This window comes from Helobdella robusta, assembly GCF_000326865.2.
Source record: "Helobdella robusta unplaced genomic scaffold HELROscaffold_8, whole genome shotgun sequence".
In the NCBI taxonomy this organism is placed as follows: domain Eukaryota; kingdom Metazoa; phylum Annelida; class Clitellata; order Rhynchobdellida; family Glossiphoniidae; genus Helobdella; species Helobdella robusta.
Window position 1 is genome coordinate 317,298 of NW_008705459.1, and position 23,876 is coordinate 341,173.

The 23,876-nt window shown below is 30.6% G+C and overlaps 3 protein-coding genes across 3 annotated transcripts; 2 read left to right on the top strand and 1 right to left on the bottom strand.

Moving 5' to 3' along the window:
- Positions 1-727: 727 nt before the first annotated feature.
- On the top strand, positions 728-1,721 carry HELRODRAFT_69984 (hypothetical protein; the record flags this gene model as incomplete). The annotated part of the gene is made up of 3 exons (XM_009031832.1): positions 728-836; positions 1,092-1,190; positions 1,612-1,721. 3 exons carry the CDS (start codon positions 728-730, stop codon positions 1,719-1,721), a joined length of 318 nt encoding a protein of 105 aa, XP_009030080.1.
- A 3,762-nt stretch (positions 1,722-5,483) lies between these two features.
- On the top strand, positions 5,484-9,595 carry HELRODRAFT_70319 (hypothetical protein; the record flags this gene model as incomplete). The annotated part of the gene is made up of 4 exons (XM_009031867.1): positions 5,484-5,661; positions 5,891-5,986; positions 9,054-9,189; positions 9,316-9,595. The coding sequence occupies 4 exons, from the start codon at positions 5,484-5,486 to the stop codon at positions 9,593-9,595; spliced, it is 690 nt and encodes a 229-aa protein (XP_009030115.1).
- A 1,662-nt stretch (positions 9,596-11,257) lies between these two features.
- Positions 11,258-14,706, bottom strand: HELRODRAFT_69964 (hypothetical protein; the record flags this gene model as incomplete). Its single annotated transcript, XM_009031827.1, has 4 exons — positions 11,258-11,382; positions 12,556-12,663; positions 12,834-13,035; positions 14,509-14,706. 4 exons carry the CDS (start codon positions 14,704-14,706, stop codon positions 11,258-11,260), a joined length of 633 nt encoding a protein of 210 aa, XP_009030075.1.
- Between the last annotated feature and the right edge of the window lie 9,170 nt (positions 14,707-23,876).

Consider the following 23,876-nt stretch of genomic DNA (forward strand, 5'->3'; position numbering starts at 1 on the left):
GATTTAAAAACTCAACAGTTTCTAACAAAGGAAGTTTTGTTAGCTGTAAATACAAATCTATCACCATTAACCTGGAAATCGGTTCATGATTCGTCTTTGAAATAAAAATAAAAATCGAAATAAGGCCTTATCTGCATGATGAATTCGGATAGCAACAGTTTCAAATTTTTATGATGAATTTAAATTGAATAATTTTCAGAAATATCTAGTAGAGAATATTGAAAAGACAAACTTTAAATTGATTAATGCCAAAAATTTGGTAGAATTCATACTATACTATATATATATATATATATTAAATAAATATATATATATATATATATATATATTTTCTTTTTCAATTTTATATAATATATCATAACCGCATATATCCACCTATCAACAGGTTGTGTGCAATGGTCCAATGTATGTTAGTGGCGGATGCGATGGAAGTGACAACCTTTAGAAAATATGGCCAGCAACGAATGTTTACATTTTGTTAAACCTCAAAATTTTTGGCGTGTAACAAAATATGTTTTATCGTATTTTCCATCTTTACATATAGTTCAGTGAAGTATCGCAGCTCTATTCATTTGTATTATATCACAACTATTCCGTATATGTAGCTTTCTATAATTGTCATTTATAGCTTTTCATAGCTTTTTAAATGTAATCGTCAGAATGTTAACTTACTCTTACAATGCAAGCAAAATAATGAAACAAATTGTTATGTCCGAGTTTGATTTCCATGTTTGCCACTAGAGAATATTTGGAGAAAAAAACTGGACCCAACGGCTTGGGAAGGCTTAGTCACTTGCAGTCAATTGTAGATGAATTTCAACAAACCACGAACAACAGTATGAATTTTTGGCCTATGTAAAGGCCTAATAAAATAAACAATAATTAAATAAAAATAAATTTATTATTTAAATTTAAATACTATTAATTTAATCGATTAAATTATAATAAGTATTTAAATAATTATTAACAAAGAGCGTACTATTATTTGATTGAAATGTTGTATAATGTCAAATATGTGATAATTGTTTATTTACATGACTATAAAGAATTTCTAGAATTTTTTAATGATAGACTATTTTGTGCATTTTCAGGTGCCAAATTACAGATCCTAGCAAATTTGGCAAATTTTGCTTATGATCCAATCAATTTACACTATTTGAAAGTTCTAAACGTGGTTGAATTATTTCTAGGTTTGATAACTTTTTGCAATACTTTAATGTTAAGTCATTTTTTGTTTTTTTTATATATAAAACTGGTCGAGTTCGTGTTTTTTGATCTAAAGGTTATTGCAAAATTGGAAGCTTATACACATAATTAGAATATAGAAATGATCTTATACCCAAATAAAATTAATGTTTAATGTATTGCATATGTATATGCACAATAATATTAGCTATGGTAGTATGGGCGGTTAGTGTTTGGTTGGTCCTGCTGTGTTATTGGCTGGACTCGAATGCTGAGAGATCCTTGCGTTTCATTCACGTGCGATGTATGTTTGTGTGTTGCTGTAATTTAATTGATAAAAAATAATATTATTAATAATTGGTTGTCATTTAGTTTCCATAACATTTCCATAAAATTGGTATTCTTTGTACTGTACATGATCAAAAGCAGATTGTCTGTTGGAAGATGATGATCAGATGGTGTTGTTCTCAATTGGAGGCTTGTGCAATCTTGTCACTGGTTACAAATTCAAATATATTACATATCTTTTTACTTAATTTTTTAACGTTGTTATCGTTTTCAGATAATGATGTCCGGGATATTGTACTGAAAGATGATGGGTTAATATTAATTGCCAATTGCTTGAACAGGTTTTGTTCCATTCAAATCAACAATTATCGTTGCAATTTTTTGTTCACTGTCTAACATATTTCGGTATTATGCCACTACAATAAAATAGACGGTTATAATTATGTTGGAATTTCATCAAATTTTTCCATTTCAGATGCTTTTGTAGAGTGTAACTATTTCTTGCCTCTGGTTCACTTGTTGACCCATCTCAGATCACTTTTTCATCATAAATTTTTTTACAGAAAGTTCTCTTCTGAGATTATAAATGATTAAAAAATTCTTGACTTCTTGATTAAAAAATGTTGGACTCCAGGTTCCGACACCCAGAAAAATTATCCAACTTTTCTTTTATATATCTACTCAAATGCCACTTTTAAACAAAAGCTATTTCAAAAATTATTTGAAATCGGAGAATGTAATAATTACAAGTGTTGTTTTTTTTTGTGAAATTATTCTTTGAAATGTACTAAAAAACCTAATTTTTTCATTATTGTGCACTGCTTTTGTGGCTGTACGAAAATGACAATGTTTTTCCGATTTTGCTGCGTTGCAGAAATGCAAGTTTCATGGTTGGCAAATTTTATAACATTGTTTAAACGAGAAACATTTCTCTATCTTCTGTATTGGTAATGGTGATTGAATTAAATAAGCTCTGAATGTTTATTTAAAAAATGGTTAAGAGTCCTTTTCTTTGGAAGACAATATGATAGGGCAAAACAGTTTTCAAATTTGAAATCAGCGTTAAAAATTTGTGTAAGACTTATTTTATGGGGGAAAAATATGTATGTCAGTGTTTTTTACATATATGAATGTCGTTTCCAAAAAAGTCTTTTTCTGCTGTAGCTGTTTTCTTTTATTTATTTATTGACACAACTGACCAGAGAACCACAACTTAGCCAGCCAGAAAAAAAAACTAATTTACAACTGAATGTAATGACGAATGAACGAAAACATTAAAAAAGCGACATCATTTTAATTTTTACTTAATTTTTTTATATATAACTTAACTTTAGGAACTGATTGTGTGCCTGTTTATACGTTTATTTTTTTTAAGTTTGAACTGCATTAATTCCTTATGCAATCTTAAATTTTTTAAGAACTGACGCAGAACTGGTTATCTCATGTCTAACGACTTTATATTATCTGATTCCGCTGCCACCTTCAATTGGTAATTTAGGTGCAATATACTGCTAATTTGATGATTTACTTTTTCTCTTATTTTTATTATCAGACAGTGATGTCAAATTAAAATTTTCCAAGAATGTTTTTAAACTGTTACAACACGAAGACAAAAGACTTACAAATTTGGCATCTTTACTGGTATATTTTGACCTTTGTAATGCATTCATTTATCGATGTATTATACACTTGAAACGCTATAAATTTCAGGTTCCACTTTTGCAAGAATAGTTTTGTGGTTATACTAATGTGTTAGAAGAATGCGCCATTCTAAATTTCAATAGCACTCTGCTACTTTATGCGAAAAATTCATTCTTATTTTCAATTTTGTGTAAATGTTAAATTTACATTCTCTGTGATAATAACATTTTCTTTTACTTCTATAATAGACAAAGTTATTTTAAGCACTACTATATCAGTTATCGAATCGATTTGTCACCTCGACTCATATGTATATATATATATATATATATATATATATATATATATATATACTAAACGTTCACCAAAAAACTTTAGTGAGAAAAATTGAAAAAACAAAGTACAAACATATTAACGCCAAACATTCGGTAAAATTTATAGAATATTGTAAAAATTATGGTCTATTACCAAGATATATATATATATATAACATCATGATGTACGTGTATAGGCGCTAACTCGTTAAGCCAGTGTTCGTTCCAGGGTTACAAAAGCCTCGGGTTGGCCGTATCGCATGATTATGCACATTTAACCGATTGAGGTTTTTTAGCATCTCCATACTAAATTTAGTATTAAATTAACTTAAATTTGTTGTCGGGTAAACGGGTAAAGATCCTACCTTTATTCCAACTGAGGTTTAATGTACGAAGAGAAGTGTCATTCTTTCTTTCTGAGTGACATGCTTCTATTTTCCAAAAATAGCATTCATACGTGGCGTGGTTATATATGTATATATTTATTTATATATATAATATATATCAAAGCAGTAATCGGTGTTGGTAATTTTTAAAGACCATATGTCTGAATCTTGCAACTCCCATTTTAGCCAACTTTTTTAGAACAATAATTTATTAACATATTTATTATATTATTAACAGGTCATCTGGCCATCAGAGCCTTTAAAACATTTAAAATTGAATAAGATATTGAATGTTGTCTCGTTAAAGATTTAGATAACAATTAATGATTTTTCATTGGATTGCTTTTCATTCTGATAGAATTTTTTTTAAATTTGTTAGGTTTTTTTACTATTTGGTTTCGGGCCATATTCACTATCCTTAGCTCTACTCTTGTGTTTGGGGTACTTCAGGGTTCTATCCTTGGACCTCTTCTATTTATACTCTATACTTCTTAACTACCTCGTATCATTAATATTTTTTTTCACTAGTCAACTATATGCTGATAATTCTTGTATCTATACTTCTTTTCCTCCATCTAATATCAATAGTGTTCTTTATAATCTATCTCTGTGTCTTTCTTCAATTATCGCCTGGTTTGACTTTGTGTCTTAAACTTAATCCATCTAAATTTGAATTAATATGTTTTAATAAATCTAAACACTCTATTACTCTTTCTTCTATCAGGCTTACCCGATTCTAAAACTCTTGATGTTTCTCACAAGTTTCGTAGTTAAGGTTTTATCTTTGATTCTAGCATGTCTCTTTCTTCTCAGATTAATAGTGTTGCTAGAAGTTCTTTCTTTCATCTACATAGAATGAAAGAAACTTGCTTTTTCTTGACGATCCTACTCTTTCCCTTCTTGTTACTTTTTTAGTTTTATCTAAGATTACTGTAACTCGCTTCACTATGATTCTACACTCTATCCTTTAAGTAAAGCTTTTAACTCAGCTGCTCGTCTACTTGCTTGTGCCCCTTTCTTTTCTCATATATCTCCATATTTTGTTCTCTTGCACCGGCTACCTATAAAATATAGATTAATTTTTAAAATTTGCACATTTATGTATAAGTCTCAATACAAATTATTTCCTAAGTACATATCAGATATATTAATTGAACCTAAACGCGCCGGTTTACGATTGTTTTCTTGTTCTCATTTCTTAACTCATGTTAAACACTCTTGCTAAATCTGCATTTGCTTTTTCTGGTCCTTTTTCTTTAAATCTCTTTATCTCCTTCTCTGACTACTTCTTCATCACTTACGAAGTTCAGATCGGACCTCAAGACCCATCTGTTTGCTAAATTCGTTGAGGAGCGCTGTTGAACCTCGCGAAAATAGCGCTTTATGCACAATTGATTGGTTATTCGGCGTATCTCTAATATGAGCAAACGTTATTTGCTAATAATAAACTAATAATAACATAAACTAATATACCATGCCCCAACCATTACTCTTAATTTTATTTATTTCGATCTGAAGTGTTTTTGGTATCTTGCAGGTATGCCAATCACAGACAATAATAAGGTGTGAACGAGTTGTTTAACGTAATTTTTGTTTGGAAATATTTTAAACCAGTAGAATGTCGACATTCACCACATTAAGCTACGTTTCGTTTTCCTTTCTATCGTGGATGTTCGTTTACAATTGCACGTATGCACTTCCGTACAACAAGTACTTCCACTTGATTAAACCGCTGAAGAAAAACGAATTTCACTGTCGCGTTGTAACGTTGATGCATGCCGTCGTGGTGGTGCTTGCGTCCGCTTGGTCTATTTTCATTAATCGTTCGTGGCCTTACTCGAGTCTTGGTTAGCATGTAAATTTGAATAATTCATCTTTTTTTTATTTAGTTCAATTTTAAAACTAGAATATTTTTCTGAATTCTCATTTACTTGTATTTTGTTTACTGAATGTTTATTTTTAAAAAGTACTTTTAATTAAATATAATAAAAGGTTGAAAATAATAGAATTTAATTTAATTAAGCTATAATCCAAGACTTAATGATTAAAAAATAAATTTAAATTTGCATCTCAAAGGTGGTTCAAGCACTAATTTGCAGATATTTGTGTGCATTTTTTCATTGGGTTACTTTTTGTTTGATTTTGCATGGTGCCTGTATCATAGAGCTGAAGGTTTGTTTTGTCAGATGATTCATTTTTTATATTTACATATTATTTATTGAATCGAACTGATAAGTTATCACCGACTTACAGTATCCATAAGTACATAGCATAGATAGATTGATATAAACATGCAACCTCCTTCAAAATTTATCCACACACACACACACACACACACATATATATATATATATATATATTCATATATATATATATATAATATATATATACATATATATATATATAATATATATATACATATACATGTTAATTAACGATATGATGGGGCAATGGGCATAAATGACAGCAGATTGTGGAATAGTAAATGAAATAAGTTAACAAAGTTGTTTTAAGACAGTGTAAAGGAGTGAATGAATGCACATGACAGGTTAACGTAGAAATATATAACCAGAGTTGTATAGTAATCGGATTACAAGTAATCCAATTACGTAATCGATTACATTTTTTTGAATCTGTAATCGCATCATTTATAAAAGTAATCTGTAATCAAATTTCATTTTTTGCGTAATCTGTAATCTAAACAGGTGTCAAGATTACTTTATTTTAGATTACTTTAATCAACAACAACAATACATTTTTTAAAATACCTAAGATTTTTAAAATTTAAAGTTAAAAAACTAAAAAAACGACTTATTCAAAAAGAAATAGTTTATCCATTGACGTCGTATGCTTTTTAGATAGATCGCTCACGTAATGTTAAAAAGTTGGTCTGCTCAGGAATGTTATGAAGCAGGATAAGCAAAGTCGCTTCTGGTTCAAACTTGTTTGAAATTTCATGAAATTTTAAAAAAATACAATTTTTTTAATTATTTTATGAATAATTACAATTTAATAATTCAATAATTCATAAAACTATGTGACATTCATTAAATAAAATTCTTATGATGTAATCTGTAATTTTAAAAAGTTTGATGATGTGATCTGTAATCGGACACATCATTGCAAAGTAATCTATAATTTGTAATCTCAAGCTAATTTTAAAAGTAAATTACGCTTTATAAACTGATTGATTGATTGAATTAAGACACAGTAAATTAGGTAAGGATAGATAGGCGAGATAAGTCAATAGCAAAGCAGATTTTTGATGTAAATGAGAAGTTTAAACATAAGTTTGTAAAAAATTCCATGAGATTTTGATTGGAGATAATTAGATATATGCAATGTTGTACAGGAGAAAGTTTTTTTCCAATCCAGGCTTAATCTGATTAATTAGGGAGTTAATATTCTGTTCTTAAGCCTGAAAACAATGATTGTGCCGTCATTATTTAAAAAAATTAGATAAGCTAAGTCTAGAGCAGCGCGTCCAGTAGATGAGCCTAACTGGAAACCACATTGATATTTTGACATAACTTGGTCATGAAAAAATTTTTTTAGTATAAAAAAATTCGAAATGAGCGAACCAGGTTGTTAAAGTTCATTTGACATCCTTTCTTGAAGTGCGGAATAACTTCAGATGTCTTCAAAATGGAGGGGAACATACAAGATTTTAAAGAGAGTTTAATAAGATGATTAAAAGGTGAGATTTTTAAGAATGAAATAAGATAAATTGTCATGACCGGTGGAGTGCGAGTTTTTGAAGGTGCCGACAAAGTTGTGTAATTTCGCATAATCAACTTCAGTGAAGGCTATTGATGAGCAATTGCGATCCGAGAAATATTTTGTGTTGGCCGTTAGCAGTAGATAAATGAGAAATGCCAGCAGAAGTGAAATGGAGATTAATTAATTTGCCAATGACTTTTTTTTTATCTGTGATTAGAGTTGTCATTTAAAGTTATGCCCAGAAATTTCTAGGTGAAGTTTAAACTAAAATTAATAAGGGTCAAAGTTTTTTATATTGCTAGAGCAATGAAAAAATTTTATGGGCTATGCATGATTTATTAGATATAGATCATAGTTTAGAAAATAGATTTTTGTAGGGAGTGTAAATAAGGTTGTTAAGAGTAGTTGGGTTGGACTTTTTTTATATAGGCTGTTTTTGTACTTTGCCGATTTAAGAAGACTGGGAAAACCAGGGCTGTTTGAAATTGCAAGAATTTTTTTGCTGTAACAGGCAAATTTATTTATTGCAAAGTTAATAATAGATACAAAGTCAAAAAAGCTGTTGTCGGCGCCATTACTGGATGTGATTCCAATCATAGTTTTGCAGAAAAAGTTTAAGTTACTGAAAGAGATTTCTGGAGTAGACTGTTGTTTTTTAAGCTATTAATAACATAGAGTTTTGAACAGGCGCCAATAGGATAGTGATCACATAAATAAGATAAAATAGTGGATAGGAAGAAAACATTTTGGTTATTTGTAAAGATATTGCCAACTAGAGTGGCAAATAATTCAGTCACTCACCCTTGTGGCAGATAATATAAGAGAAAGTGAATTAAAAGATGACAGTTGATTGCGAAATAAAGATTTTATGCTAAGGTATTCATCAGATAATGTAATATATCAATATTGAAGTCTCCTAGGATGTTAATAGATTTATTATAAACTTTACTTTTAATGAAAATAAATACTCAAAAAATGTGTTGTCATCGGAATTATCGGGTCGATAGATAATGTAGAAAATTCAATTACCAGAATCAAGGTTGGTAACCTTAAAAGCTAGCCATTTAAATATATCATCGGTGTCACATAAGTCACGTTTAACAACAAAATTATAATTTTGCTGAGATACATTTCTAAATTAACAGCTCGATCTGTTTAAGTTATTAAGATGTACATTATAGCACACAACTTGTTAAGAATTTTGGACCACCCACCATATAATCATGTTCAAACATGAAAACTTTTTCAGATAATTTGTTGGTCGGTGTCAAATATATTCCTTATAACCTTTTAATGAAAACATCACACAATATGATGAAAAATATGGTAGACGTACCGTTGTAATAAAACGTTTTATTAAAAAAATAAAAAATTAGCGCTTTTATTTGTAGTCTTTTTCTTTAAATGATCTATTTGAATGTACATTTTATTAAAATTTCACTTTATTTTTCATCGATGACGTACTTTTAATCAAAGCATGTTTTAAAACTGTTTCATTTATTAAAACGTATTAACACAGGATTCGTAATGTTGTTCCATCACTGCCTCACAATGCTTGGTCTCTGGGTAACGTTGTTTAGAGAAGCTCATGGATCAGAAATCATTGCCACTATATTCTTTGCTGAGATAACAAATCCTTTACTACAAATTAGGTGGTTTATTCTCAATCTTGACATCATAAATGAAAAGTCTAGCGTTGTTTATACAAAAAGGAATAATTCGTTTGTAAATGACCACAATAACAACAAAGAACTTTCTAAAGAGAACGATAAAAAACTAAGTTTTCAGAAAGATGTAACCCAGAATATGCACAACAAACTAAATGATTCAAAACACGTAGCCAAAAATATTGCTGTGATCGATTTTTTATTTTTCACATTATTTACAATAATGAGACTTGTTTTAGGCTCACACTTCTTAATCATGTACCTTTCATCGAAAGAGCCTGACGTTTTAGCAAGAGCTGGTTGCATATGCATATATGCAATAAGTTGGCTCTTTTGGGTACAGATGGTTAAATATATAAAAAAAACATATTTTCAAAAAGAAAAAAACGACTGAAAAATCGTTAGCCTGTAAAACTTGCAAAAATGTTAAATAGCCAGCCAACTTGCCACAATCATTGTTGACACACAACTTTTATTCTTTATTATCAGGCTTTCTTTGTTCAATGTTATTATGCCACTTGTATTGTTTAATTTTTTCAGATATCTTTTTCAAATTGTTCATACGATTTGCAAACACTTTTTGCATTTTTCCAGGATGTCAAAAAGTTTTTTATCATAAAACATATCCTGCATATTTTGTATAGACTTTATACGTTAATGTTATTGTACTTTAAGGCTGCTGTATTTTTAGTTTACATTTTACTTATATTTCATAATTAGATATTTTCAAAACATCTTATTCCTGATAAATCTCTCCCACCTTTCCATTATTATTTATAGCAATAGAGTTTTCTGCATTTGTTGACAATAAAAATAATTCTGTTTGTTATTGAAATATCTCCAATGAGAAAAATTTTATACTGCACATCTTTTGTGTGAAAGAATGACTATAGTGAGATTAATGTGCTCACAAGTGTTATATAAATATGATATCGACCCATGTATCGACCACTTTTAAAAATTTGCTCTGAATGAAAATAAAATGCTTATGGGTATTTAACAGATTGCATTTTAAAATTTGTTCAAAAACTAAAATCTAGAACGGGTAAGAGCGGACACAATAGCGAAAATTGTGAGGGGAAACATCAGGGCCGGATTAACTAAAAGACAAATAGGAAAAATGTCTAGTGCCCATAATTTTTAGGGACCCGGATCCACACTTATCACACAATTATGCCTTTCTTCACTTGTATAAAGTGTGTAACTTGACGGCGTACGTTACGTTCACTCAGTATGGGGAGGAGAGTGCACATGTGTGATTCGAATTATGTACTTTGTAGAACTGACAAAAACAACCATTCAATTGACGAAACGCCAAACGATTTAAACTGTGGTTGACATTTAACGTTAACTTTATCTTTGCAGTAATTTGTTGCCAAAAATAAATGGCCTGGATTTGATATTTTGTCTACAGTAGGGTGAAGGTTTAATCCTGCCCGGGAACAACCAATACAAAACGTTACAGGACTAACGGCAACGCAGTTTTTAAGTTGAGTTGAGCTCCGATCCGACATTTTTCAAATAAAACTAATGTAGGCATATTGTTTAGAATATGGATTTTGCAAGCTTGTACTGTCAACAGCCTTTATGAATTACATATAACAATTGAAAAACCAAATAAAAAATATTTTTTAGGTCAGTTATTTTGACATTTTTTTTATCAAAAATAAACTCTTAAACTAGAAGAATTAAAAAATCAAACTATAGACTTGGATAGATCGTTAACAGCTATTTTAAATTAAAATTTATATAATTATACAATTTAAACAAAATGAAAATTAATAATTTAAGGTGAACGAGTCCATTTTGTCCAATATGCTTTTAGGTTTCATACAAACACTTAAATCAATCAATATGGCGCAACGTTACGATTTTACGATGGCATTAATAAGGTAAAGAAACATACGTTCAGTGTATACGTGGCAACACTTTTCTACCCGTTACTTCAAAATTTTAAATTTATTTACGTTCAAATGAAATCTTCAATGAAACCAAACATTACCAAACAATAAATAAACTCTACAAAACTAAAAAAAAATACATATTTACAGTTTTTTTAAATGACCCTTCTAACTTCAAAAAATCTCTTAAGATAGTAAACTTGTCCTAATGTCATTGCAACGAGGACAAGTGCCTCGAAAAATGACCACAGAACTACCCGGGAGTTGGTGCTGTCATTTACTGTTGAACAAAAAAATTAAATTTTTTAATAGCCATTCCATAAATTGTAAACAAATCAATTCAGACGATCATTACAACAGTTAGAAAATGTGAGAATTGGGGGGTGAATGACATTCAAGGTGCTTGAGAGGATTGTGCATAAAGATTTTGTCAATAGCTCAACATGTAAAAGCAGCTTTGCTTTGATATTTAATAATTCCGCATAAATCATTTTGCCATTTAACTAGCTTGCTTTTTAATGGTAATTGGCGTCACCGCATCTTTATTACCTCACCGGAATACTAAAAATATACATAACCCTGGACATTAAAAAGAAAATTACCTTGCGAATGTGTTCCTGTGATTTTATTCAAAATCTATACCAGTAAGTAGGTTAAATTTTACCAAAACATCAATAGCCGAATGCACCCAGCACCGAACCTTCTATGCAGATGGACCCAAACCCATTCTTTTACATAGCAGGATTTTTGCCTACGGAGCAGCACCAACCAACATTACTGCTCTGAATACTTCTCTTGCTACTATCATCGAGCCTAACTCTGTCTCGCCCAAATGGCTTGGCTATACAGATGACTTCATGGTCTAATCTTCTGGCCCACTTACAGAACCAATCACAACCACTCCCAACAACTACATCATAAATAAACCTGAGCTTCTTTTTCAACAATTGCTTTCTCTCTCTTGATCTCAACCACAAAGTAAACAGTCCCACTTTTCACCCCACACAAAAAAGACCAACAGCCATCCTTAGATCTAATCCATCGCATCTACTGTCCTCAATATTATCAACTTATTAAAATTCAACTCAATACTCAACAACCCTCCTCCACACATCAGCAATATTGAGTGGGCTCTTTCTTTCAAAACCAGAACTGCTCTGACTCAACTCTGATGTGGCTACTTCAAACAACTTCACAACAGCCACCTCAATTTAACACTGGATAAATACAATCTCTGTTGTTCACCAAATCACACTACCCAACACATGGCAAGGGCCCCCTTTCAGATGAGCCACAACAGCAACAAACAATAATTCAGTGAAATAACATTTATAAAATCATAATGATACAAATGAAGGACAAACTAAAATTTGTTTAGAAAAGCAATGTAAAAATGGTAGGTACCTCTGTGAATGAAACTGAAAGCTATTATAGGAATAAAGAAGTGACATACTTGCTCTATGGATCCTTTCCCTCACTTCCATGTACTCCTGCTCATGTTTCACTCCATACAGTTTGCTTGACAGTTCACTTATCATTTCTTCCAATTTGTTCTGTGTTGCTGAATCAACATGAAAAATAATTGTAAGTGATTCAAGAGCATGAAATAAATTGACAATTATTAGTTCATTAATAAATTAAAAAAAAACAAATTTACACACATTAATTTATCAATAAATTATTCAAAATAAAATTTAAAAATTTTTTTAAATAGATTCAAAATTGATTCACTCTCAGTATCTTTATTCCCATCCGAATCCACCTTTGCCTTTTCTCCTATTTCCATTGTGAACATGACAACTTTAGGTGTCATTGTTGACATTTTGTTACTGAAGCAGTATTTGTAATCACCATCCTGGTGTGCTGCGAATGTAAATTTACCATTCGATTCCCTTTCACCAGAATATATTTGTTTCCCATCTGGTCCAGTTATCTGCAAGACAATTACTTAAATGGCAATGAACCAACAAATGGTGACAAATTATTATTGTTGTGTTGATTTGAAGTTCAATAATGTATCATATGAAGCAGGGGTGGGCAAACTTTTTTTCTAAAGAGCACATTGAGAACACAACAGTTTGGGGGGTCATTTATAAAAATTTGGTAAATTAGATTACTTATTTAACTGTAAGTTGCCAAAATAACTATCAACTTTCAATATAATTTAATAAAGCTGCATCTTTCAATATCCATTCAGTTACAAGTTACACTTAGTTGAAAATGTTCATACTTGAATTTAGAACAGATTATTTCCATCAAAGCATTTAAAATGTAATCATTCAGCATTGACCAGGCTTCATTCATACTTATTTATATTATTGAAGAAATGTTCATGTGGACACAAAAATTGAAAAAAAATAATAAAAAGCTTTTAAAATGTGCTCAGACAGAATAGAAGTAGTAGAATGACAAAAAAAACAACACTTTTTAAAAAAATTTTTAAAAAACCTGGTTTTAAATAAAAAAGTTAGAAATTAAGATGCTAAAAAATACAAAAATTAATGTTTTGGGATGTAAAAAGGTGAAACTGTTTTACAGATAAAGTTTGTGTGCCACATAAAATGGCCTGATGAATCGCAGATCACCTCTGATATAAATGAATCTTGAAGTAAAAACATCAATGTTTCAGCTTGTAAAATGTTATCTAAACATAGATAACGTGCATGATAGAACTTTACTATGTTCACTTACTTTTTTATCAATTCAATTATCGTTAATTAAACATTAAATGATTTGATGTTAACTCGCAAAGAACAAAGATTTAGCAACTGGAAGAAAAAAAAATCAAAAAATAAATGTAAAGTACTCATTAAATCAATTAAACTAAAAGAATTGTGGCAACTTTTACTAACTAAAAAAAAAGATTCAAAACACTAATACACTATGATTATACTACATACAAATTATAACATACCCACCCTATATTTATAAATATATCTATCTCTATCTATTAAAAACTATCTATCTCTAAGGACTCAAGCTAAGTTGTCTTCTTTTAATCAGGTATACTGGCAAAAAAATGATTTTTAAAAACATGAAAAAAATTAGAAACCATTTGCGTTTGGAAAAGAAAACGCATTTTAAAATTGAAGTTTTAGAATAATAAGGCTAGAGATCACTTGTCTAAACTGCTAGTGCTAAACTAGTCAACAAACATTCCCTAACTAACCTAACCTTGACACTAATCAACTCACAATTAATACTAAATTTCATTTTAAACTAAAATTATTATTTCATAAAAATATTTAATTTATTATATTTTTCATTTTTCTAAAATAAGCTTAAATTTAAAATAAAACTGAACTAGCTGATGAACATTTGCTAGCTTTCCCAAAGTTAGAGATCCTTGATTTTGACAAACTAAAAAAGACGACAAACAAACAAAAAAAAAAACAAACATACGTACGTGCACATCAATGTCCAAGAACCCTCCTTCAGCAACTTCAAACATCAGACTGAGTTTTGTACCAGATGATACGCGATCAAAGTAGCATTCTTCTGCATGTGCATCAATGGTGATGTAATAACCAGCAACATACTCGAAAACTAAAATTAAAGTAAAAAAAACTGTTGAAACAGTTTCAATATTGAAACTGAATTTCATTTTTCGGAAATGAAATATCCCTGCGCAACGGAAATGACACGTAAATGAAAATATGAAAATTCGTGGTTGTAAATGGCGATTGACTAAATGTAAACTTAACCAAAATTTTAATTATTCGCATCACACGTCTGCATCCATCATATTACTTTTAATACCATACACTTGCCAGGTTATCTCAAGGAAGAAATTGCGACCTCGGTTTTAACTGCATATAATTTTATATTTTTCGGACTACAACACTCGTTTATTCAAACAAATGGCCCAGTTTGGAAATTATTGAGTTTGCAATGCCAAAAATATTATTCATATCAATCAATCAATTAGATTGTAAAGCGCTATTTCCGCGATGTTCAACAGCGCTCCTCAATGAATTTTGCAAACAGATTGGTGTTGAGATCCGCTCTGAACTTCGTAAGTGATGGAGAAGTGGTCAGAGAAGTACGTAGAAAGTTCCAGAGAATAGGAAAAGCAGATTTAGCAAAAGAGTGTTTAACACGAGTTAAGAAGAAGACGATCGTAAACCAGGGCATTTAGGTTCAATTAATATATCTGATAAGTACTTAGGAAATAATTTAGATTGAGACTTATACATAAATGTGCAAATTTTAAAAATTGTTCTATATTTTATAATTAGCCAGTGCAGGAGAACAAGATATGGAAACATATGAGAAAAAAAGGGTCACAAGAAACTAGTTAAAAGCTGAGTTAAAAGCTTTTCTTAAAGGATAGAGTGTAGAATCAGGAAGATCATAGTAGAGCGAGTTACAGGGAACAAGAAGGGGAAGAGTAGGATCGTCAAGAAAAAGCAAGTTTTTTTCATTCTATGTAGATGAAAGTAAGAACTTCTAGCAACACTTTTAATCTGAGAAGAAAGAGACATGCTAGAATCAAAGATAAAGCCTAAACTATGAAATGTGTGAGAAACATCATGAGTTTTAGAATCAGGTAAGCCTGATAGAAGGAAAGGAACAGTAATAGAGTGTTTAGATTTATTAAAACATATAAATTCAAATTTAGAAAGATTAAGTTTAAGACACAAAGTCAGACCAGACAATAATTGAAGAAAGACACAGAGATAGATTATAAAGAACACTATTGAGATTAGATAGAAGAAAAGAAGTATAAATACAAGAATCACCAGCATATAGTTGACTAGTGAAAGAAAAGTTATTAATAATAACATTTGTAACACGAGGGCGCCATCCTTAGCTTGATTTTATGTATAGGTTATGAGAAATGATGATTCTCTTTTATAATTTTGCATGCATTATTGCATCGAATAAAAAATTTGGAAACGGTGAGTTACAATAAACCCCTTATTTTACGAGGCTTACATATTTCATTGGTTTATTTTTATTAGATAAAAGAAGAGCGAGTTAACTGCGGCGGTAACAACGTTTATATTTTTCATTAATTTGTTACAATTAAAATAAGCACGGGTCAAATGGCAGGAGTAAATAGAATTCTTACACTTACACACACACACACACACACACACACACACACACACACACACACACACACACACACACACACAAAACAGCGAAGAATATTTGATAAAATTAGTTTATTGAACAAAATTCCAACTTACTGTTCACACAAATAAATTAATACACAAATTTTATATATATATGTGTATATATATATAAATATATACATATATATATACATTTATACATATATATATGCATATATATATACATATATATATATATATTTGTGTGTGTGTGTGCAGTAATTTATGAAATCTACAGAATTTTTAGCGGTAGATTTCATAAAATACTGCTTTAATTATGGTCTTTTACAAGTACACACATACACGCACACACACACACACACACACACACACACACACACACACACACACACACACACACATATATATATTTATATATATATAAACAATATCACAGAATTTAATAGTTCAATATTTGGACAATTTAAATAATTGTAAAAAGAATAGTGAAAGTTTGAAATTTCTTGGTGAATTTTTAAAAGATGTTAACTTTCAATAATAGCAAATGGAATGGACTGGTGGTTAATGTTGCAATTAATTCTTTATGGACCATTTTTTATTACCATTTTTGTTATTGCTATTGTAATAATTATTTCAAACAAAATAATAATGAATAATAATATTAATTATATAACAACAACAATAATAATAATTAAGGCAATAGCCATGCCAGCATAAATCTCAAAACGGTTATTCAAAAGGATGGCTTGTACACAAATAACTGGAATAATGTTAAATGTGCCAGCATGGAAGGAACGAATGAGACAACGATGCCGTCACGAACAAGAGCACTTCATAGGAATATCTATTTGAATATTTCTCCAAAATATAACGTCAACTCTCTCGCGTACGACATGACGTGTATTGAAATAATCCAAACATAACAAGTTCAATATCATGATTGCCGATCTTATTATTCTTACACACACACACACACTGTATACATATATATATTATATATTATATATATATATATATATATATATGCAATTATTGATGAAAATCACAGCATGTTCGGCTTTAGTTAGCTTCCAATTTAATTTTTCGATTTTTCTAACGGTAGATCATAAATCATTGCCAAGTTTCTTGGGTTCAAAACCAAAATTTTTATTTATTTTAAGCATGATAGAACATATAAGCATTTTTCGGTATTCCTATACCGTCTTCGGTTTTCGAATTGATACGTTGTGTATATGGCCAAATGCTCAGGTATATATATATATATATATATATATATATATATATATATATATGTATATATATATATATATATATATATATACTGTGTCTCTACAATGTTAATTTATTGTTTGTTTAATGTAAACACTTAACGGTGATTTAATTAGTTATTACGATCTTAAACTCTGTGCAATATGACACTTTTACGTGTCATCATTATCGATGATTCCTATGTTTCTAAATTGATTTGTGGGAAGGATTACAATTGCACGTTGTTGATTATTTATTATAGGATGTCTTTGGTGCCCAGCCACCTTAGTTTTGTGCTTCTCGTTCATGTGATTCTTTATAGCGCCAGTGTGTACGGCATCGTGAGTCTTCTCGATAACTTGGTTGTCGTCATTACAATATATTCGGAATTATGGTGCCCACACTCACCAATATTACATTTGAACAATTTCATTAGAAGGTTAATATCCATTATCGAATCTAGCTTACTAGTGCAATTGTTTTTCATCATGAAGAAACCTAAGAATCTTTAAAATGAAATTGAAATTGAAAAATTTATGGATGATTTAATTAAATTAGAAAACCAAAAACTAATAACAATCAACACATGCATTGTAAACGACTTTAGAGCTGAGAGTAAAAAGTTGAGAGGCAATTTCAAAAGCAAAATTTTCAAAAAGGAATTGATCGATGCAGCTGCAACTTTAAAAAATAACAACAGCATTATTATCCGAAAAGCTGACAAAACCCCAATGTATGTTATTATAGATAGAAATGACTACAACGACAAACTGAATAGCATTTTTGTTGACACTAATAAATTCATTAAGATTAGTAGTGATCCAAGTGCTAAACTTAAGACAAGATTGAACGACACCCTTAGAAAAATTAATGAAGAAACAGATGAAAAAAACCCATACTCACGAGCGAATATGAACCAGGATATGACTACGGTACGGTCAAGACACATAAGGCTAACAACACTCTACGACCAATAATTAGCAAAAGATTTGCGATCACATTGCAAAAATGCTCAACAAAACAATTACACCCTCACCCCTAATAACTACAACCTAAAATCAAGAAGAGGTTTCATAGACTTATTGTCTACAACAAAATCATCCATTAACACCAAAAGAACATCTTTGAAGTCACTTTATAAATGTTTCTGTAGAGGACACAATTAACATAATAGTAATAGAATATACAATTCCAGTCATTCACCACTACCAATTCCAAAAGATGAATTTGTTACGCTGCTAAGAATGTGTACAGCCGAAGTGCCTTTTGTTGGCCCGGGTAACACACTATTTCAGCAAATAGACGGTGTAGCAATGGGCTCTCCATTGGGAGTACTCTTCGCAAACTTCTACGTTGGACATATGGAAGAAATGTTATTTAAAGAAAAACCAGAGCTAAAACCTAATATATACTGCCGATACGTTGATGATACTTTCGTTACATACGATGAAGATGATCAAATAAAAAAACGTCTGCTACGACTAAATTTATCAAAATTAAAGTTTACAAATGAAAAAACAACTGACAATAAACTACCATTCCTAGACGTACTAAAACAAAATAAATTTAAAACTTCAGTATACACAAACGAAACAAACAAATGGAAATAGTGAATGTTGTCAAACATATATAGATAGCACGATCTCTGCTTTTGTAAACCGAGCTTAAACGCACTCGTCTGAGGTACGAAGCAGAAAAACAGAACTAGATAGAGTCACTAAATTACTCACTAATAATGGATATAAAAGATTCATGTTAAAGCTTTTTTGTTCTATCATACTTAAATGTTCTATCATGCTTAAAATAAATAAAAATTTTGGTTTTGAACTAAGAAAACTTGACAAAGGTTTATGATCTAGAAAAATGAAACAGGAAGCTAACTAACGCGGAACATGCTGTGATTTTCATCTATAATTGCATTTCTGACAGTATTAATCAAGTAAATAAATATATATTTAGATAAATTTATTTATACATTTATTTATTTATATATTTCGGAACGAGGTTTTCGTTAAAACAAACGTAAGGCTACATGTTTTTGCCCATTTTTAAAAAGTAATCCAGCTCGACGCAACTCTTGCAATTCGTATTTCAGCTCGATATTGTTTAAGTAAATTCGTATTTAAATCTCAATAGATACAAATTGCAACAGTTGCATCGTGTTGAATTACTTTATAAAAAGTTGATAAATACCACATATATATGTATGTATGTATGTATGTATATATATATATATATATATATATATATATATATGTGTGTGTGTGTGTGTGTGTGGTGTGTGTGTGTGTGTGGTGTGTGTGTGTGTGTGTGTGTGTGTGTGTGTGTGTGTGTGTGTGTGTGTGTGTGTGTGTGTGTGTGTGTGTGTGTGTGTGTGTGTACACAATTAACATATCCTTTTTTTATATTGAACAAAAAAAAATTAAAATAAAAAAAATGCATATTTACATAGTACATATATACAATCACAAACGCAGTAGAAACAGAAATAAAAACTTAAAAACTTCAACCTATGCAGATTGTAAAATACCTAATCAGTGAATGTACAGATATAAAAATAAAAGGATGATACTGTGTGAAGATGTACACGTCTGATGAAACATCATGATGGGATCGTTCCGCTTACATGATATTTGGTTTGATGAGTTATTTTATGTTATTTAGTTATTTTATGATCACTAAATTTACCGATAATCAACAATTCAGATAACGAACAAAATTTATAAATAAAAATATGCAACTGACTATAAATATAACAGAGCTCTCTATAATACAGATATAGTCATCTTAAAATGCATCGACGTTGTTCACACACATCCATCTCTCTTCTATTAATAAACAACGATAAAAAAACATTCCTTACATGTAACCAATAGGAAGTTGTTAATCTTTCAGGCAATGGATTAATTAGACCAAGACTGAAACAGACAAGTTCAGGTTGTGACTCACTAAGTGTCCAACTATCGAATGTGGCGTTTGTAAAGTAAGAGTACAAATAGGGAAGGTTTAGTGGATTGACGATTGCTCGTGAGGTTGACGATCACCAGTATACATTTTTCAACTCTTTGCGTTTGCGTGTATTTTCATTCTTCTAAGAAAAAATAAGAAATGAAAAACAAAATAAAAAAGTAAGAGTTTTAATTGAACTGAGAAGTGTAATCCTGTAATGACTTTCACACACTAATTCAAAATTATATTGTTGGTTTATTTTGCATCATCAAACCAGAAATACAAATTCTTTTACAAAAGTTTAAATAATAAAAATTTGAGTAATAAAAACTCTTAAAAATGTTACGAATGCAAGAGATATCATTGATAAAACTTTTCTAACCATGAAAGTAGCTATATCTGCCGCCCAATCAAAATTTATTATGCAACAGTAATTTAACTGGTCTTGTTAACACTGAAAAAATGAATAAAAAGATCAATCGAAGCATTAAAGATGAGAATTCATTTGTTCTTCCTTCCGATCTCCAACAGGCCTGGATTGCTGTCCAATATTCTGAGGGTGATAAACTCGATGTACTCTTTCAACTTCCTGTTGGCCTCCTGTTCTTTGTGCAGTGCCTGCATCAGCTGTGTGTGTGTTGTGTTGTGGAGTGGTGTTGTGATGGTAGTAAGGTGTTGTGATGGTAGTAAGTTAGCTCACTACAACAGGGTAGCACAATGAGCGTGGCGAAAAGCGATTGATGTTGTGTGTTGAGGGGGTGAAAACTTATGTGGCAGTTAATAATTGATACGGAAAAAAAGAAAATATGTGACATGGTGACAAATCTGACAAACACTTCAAAGGAAATGAGAGCAAAGAAGAAATGCGCGAGATTAAAAAAAAACTCTCGAGTTGACGTTGCAACATAAACCCATGCAAGCAACCTCATTTCTAGGAACATCTTGTAACTCAGCAGCCAGCGTACTGAATGAATTGTCCTTCTGGCTATCTAAAAAACTCATCCCTTCTTCTACGTGCTTGTTCAATATTAAGGCCTGAAGTTCTTCTAACTGGTATTTTAGATTCATGTTGTCCTGAAATATTTTTGGAATAAATACTAACATGAAAACTTTAAAATTAGATGAAAATTTGATCACTTGACTGATTTAATTGAAAATATTTGTACTATAGTAAATATAATTTGATAACATAATTTCGATCGATTTTAGCAAATTTTTGTGAACTCTATTTTTCCTAACTTCAATTAGCACAACGTTTTGAATTAAACAATTATTTTGATACAAAGTATGTCACCATTATTTACAACGTACAAAAATACTATCATCATAATTTTCAAAACCTGCTTCATCTGTTTGATCTGAGTTTCAAGTTCAAGCCTCAAGGACATGGGAAGTTCCTCTCCGTCCCGATTGCTCTTCCTCATTGATGGAGACAGTCGCATGAGATCTGACTTGCAGAGACGCAACTCGTTCAGTTCCTGCGTCAGTTCGTCCAGCAGCTGGTAGTTCGTTGGAGTTTGTGTGTTTGTGTTCAAAGAAAAAAGCAACAACCGTTTAAATCTCTGCTAAAGCAGGACTCTTAATCCTCTTCTCTTTTGTATGACAGTTTTGCTAGTTTAGAATTCATTGTGCAGGGAAGCTTATTTTTATCCTAGCGAATCATCTTCAGCGCGGATTGGGGTCGTTTTTGTAATCTTTAATGTTGATAGCCACCCACTCTGCTGCAGATCATCGAGTGCTTCCGATTCAGACGCACTGCTTAATAATGACTAAACAATACTCTACTCCCAATTTGTGCTAGCGCTCCCCATTTAGAAAGACGCAAAACACTCAATCAAAGCACAATACATCTAAAAATTACAGTAACTGTCCAAATAAACATCAATACACCACAAATAGACATCCGGCAAAGAATTTCGTACCTATTTGCGCTTTTCTGATGCCGATAAAAGCGTTTTATAATAATCATAATAGTAATGATATTGCATCATCAGTTCAACCTGCGAATTAGCAAGCCTTTCTTTGTAAATTTTTTGTTGTTCGTTGTGCAGCAATTCCTGCAGATTAATTTTCTCGTCGGCAACCTCGGAATACTCCTGTCGCACTTTCGCCATTTCTCGCTCTAGGTTGAAATTTTGCTGAATGATGTAAAAATAAATTGATGTGTTGAAAGTAGAAAATGCAGATGATGATGAGGATGGTGATTCATAAACGCCACTGTTGTCATTCTATTACTTATGAGATGAGATTGAGAAAAACATCATCATATCGTTCTTATCTCAGTAAAAAAAACATGCCTGTCATCCATCAACATCACAATGAGAAATTAACATAGTCTTTGTTGTCATTTGACAGCTAACCCTTCTTAGTTGCTCATTTTCAGATCTCAGCGTAGGAACTTCACTTTTAAGTTCGTTGTACTCCGTCTCAACAATCTTCAAACTGAATTAACAATTACAATAAAAATGTCATCATGTTGAATCAGCGATCATGTTAATGTTATTACCCCATTAAATCAACGATCTTAAAGATGTTGTCAACTTTAAAGGGGGCTGAAATTTGATGGGGGTTGAAAACTGGAAATACTCGGTGACCTTTCTTTGCTTATCGCGCAAATTTTATATTTTATTTTTTTGCTTGAGTGTCAATTTTTTTATTTAAAACTATTTCATGTATAAAAACTTTGTTTTCAAATATAAAAAGCAATTAAACAATAAATGTTGACTGAATTTTAAATAAAATGACAACAAATGGTTGACTGTTGATAACGGATGTTGAACTAATATTGAAATCAATAACCATCTGGCAGGAAGAAAATGAAAATAAATTGGCAGAAACAAAATAAATCATCTGGCAAAAATATAGCTAAAATCATCTGCCAGATAGAATGCTAAAACATTTGTTGCAATTAAAAGATTTTTTTAAAATTTGTTTTGTTAAGAACCTTTGTTGCAGCAACTCAATTTGGTTGGCTTTGTCCCTTTCTGTCTTCATCTGGAAAGTAAATAGGAAACTAAACTTATTTCTTACCAATAAGTTTTTACTACTTATAACAATAAAAATGAAAAAATAGTGAAAATATGGAAATATTTAATATGATTAGCTAGAAAATGTTGAATATTATAAACTTAGATAAACAATAAGCTGAAATTCGGATGATGACACAAATAAGCCAAGATATCGGAGTCCGATGACAATTTGTCCGACCCCTGACCCTTTGCCTTGATTGAAAATTTTCCGACTCCAATCCCAGAAAAAATTTTCGACTTCAGGTTGCGATTCTCAGAAATATTTTCAACTTTTGCATTACATTTTTAATAAAACTCTAATATTAATAAATTAATAAAACATTCAAAATCAGTCGATTTAATATTTTCCTTAGTAAATTATTCTGTAGTTATGTTTCAACTGAGGGATAATAATAAAGTTTTTTGCATTATTGCATGCGATTTTTATTGTTTGCGGCTTAAAAAAAATTTGCATTTATTTTTTGCTG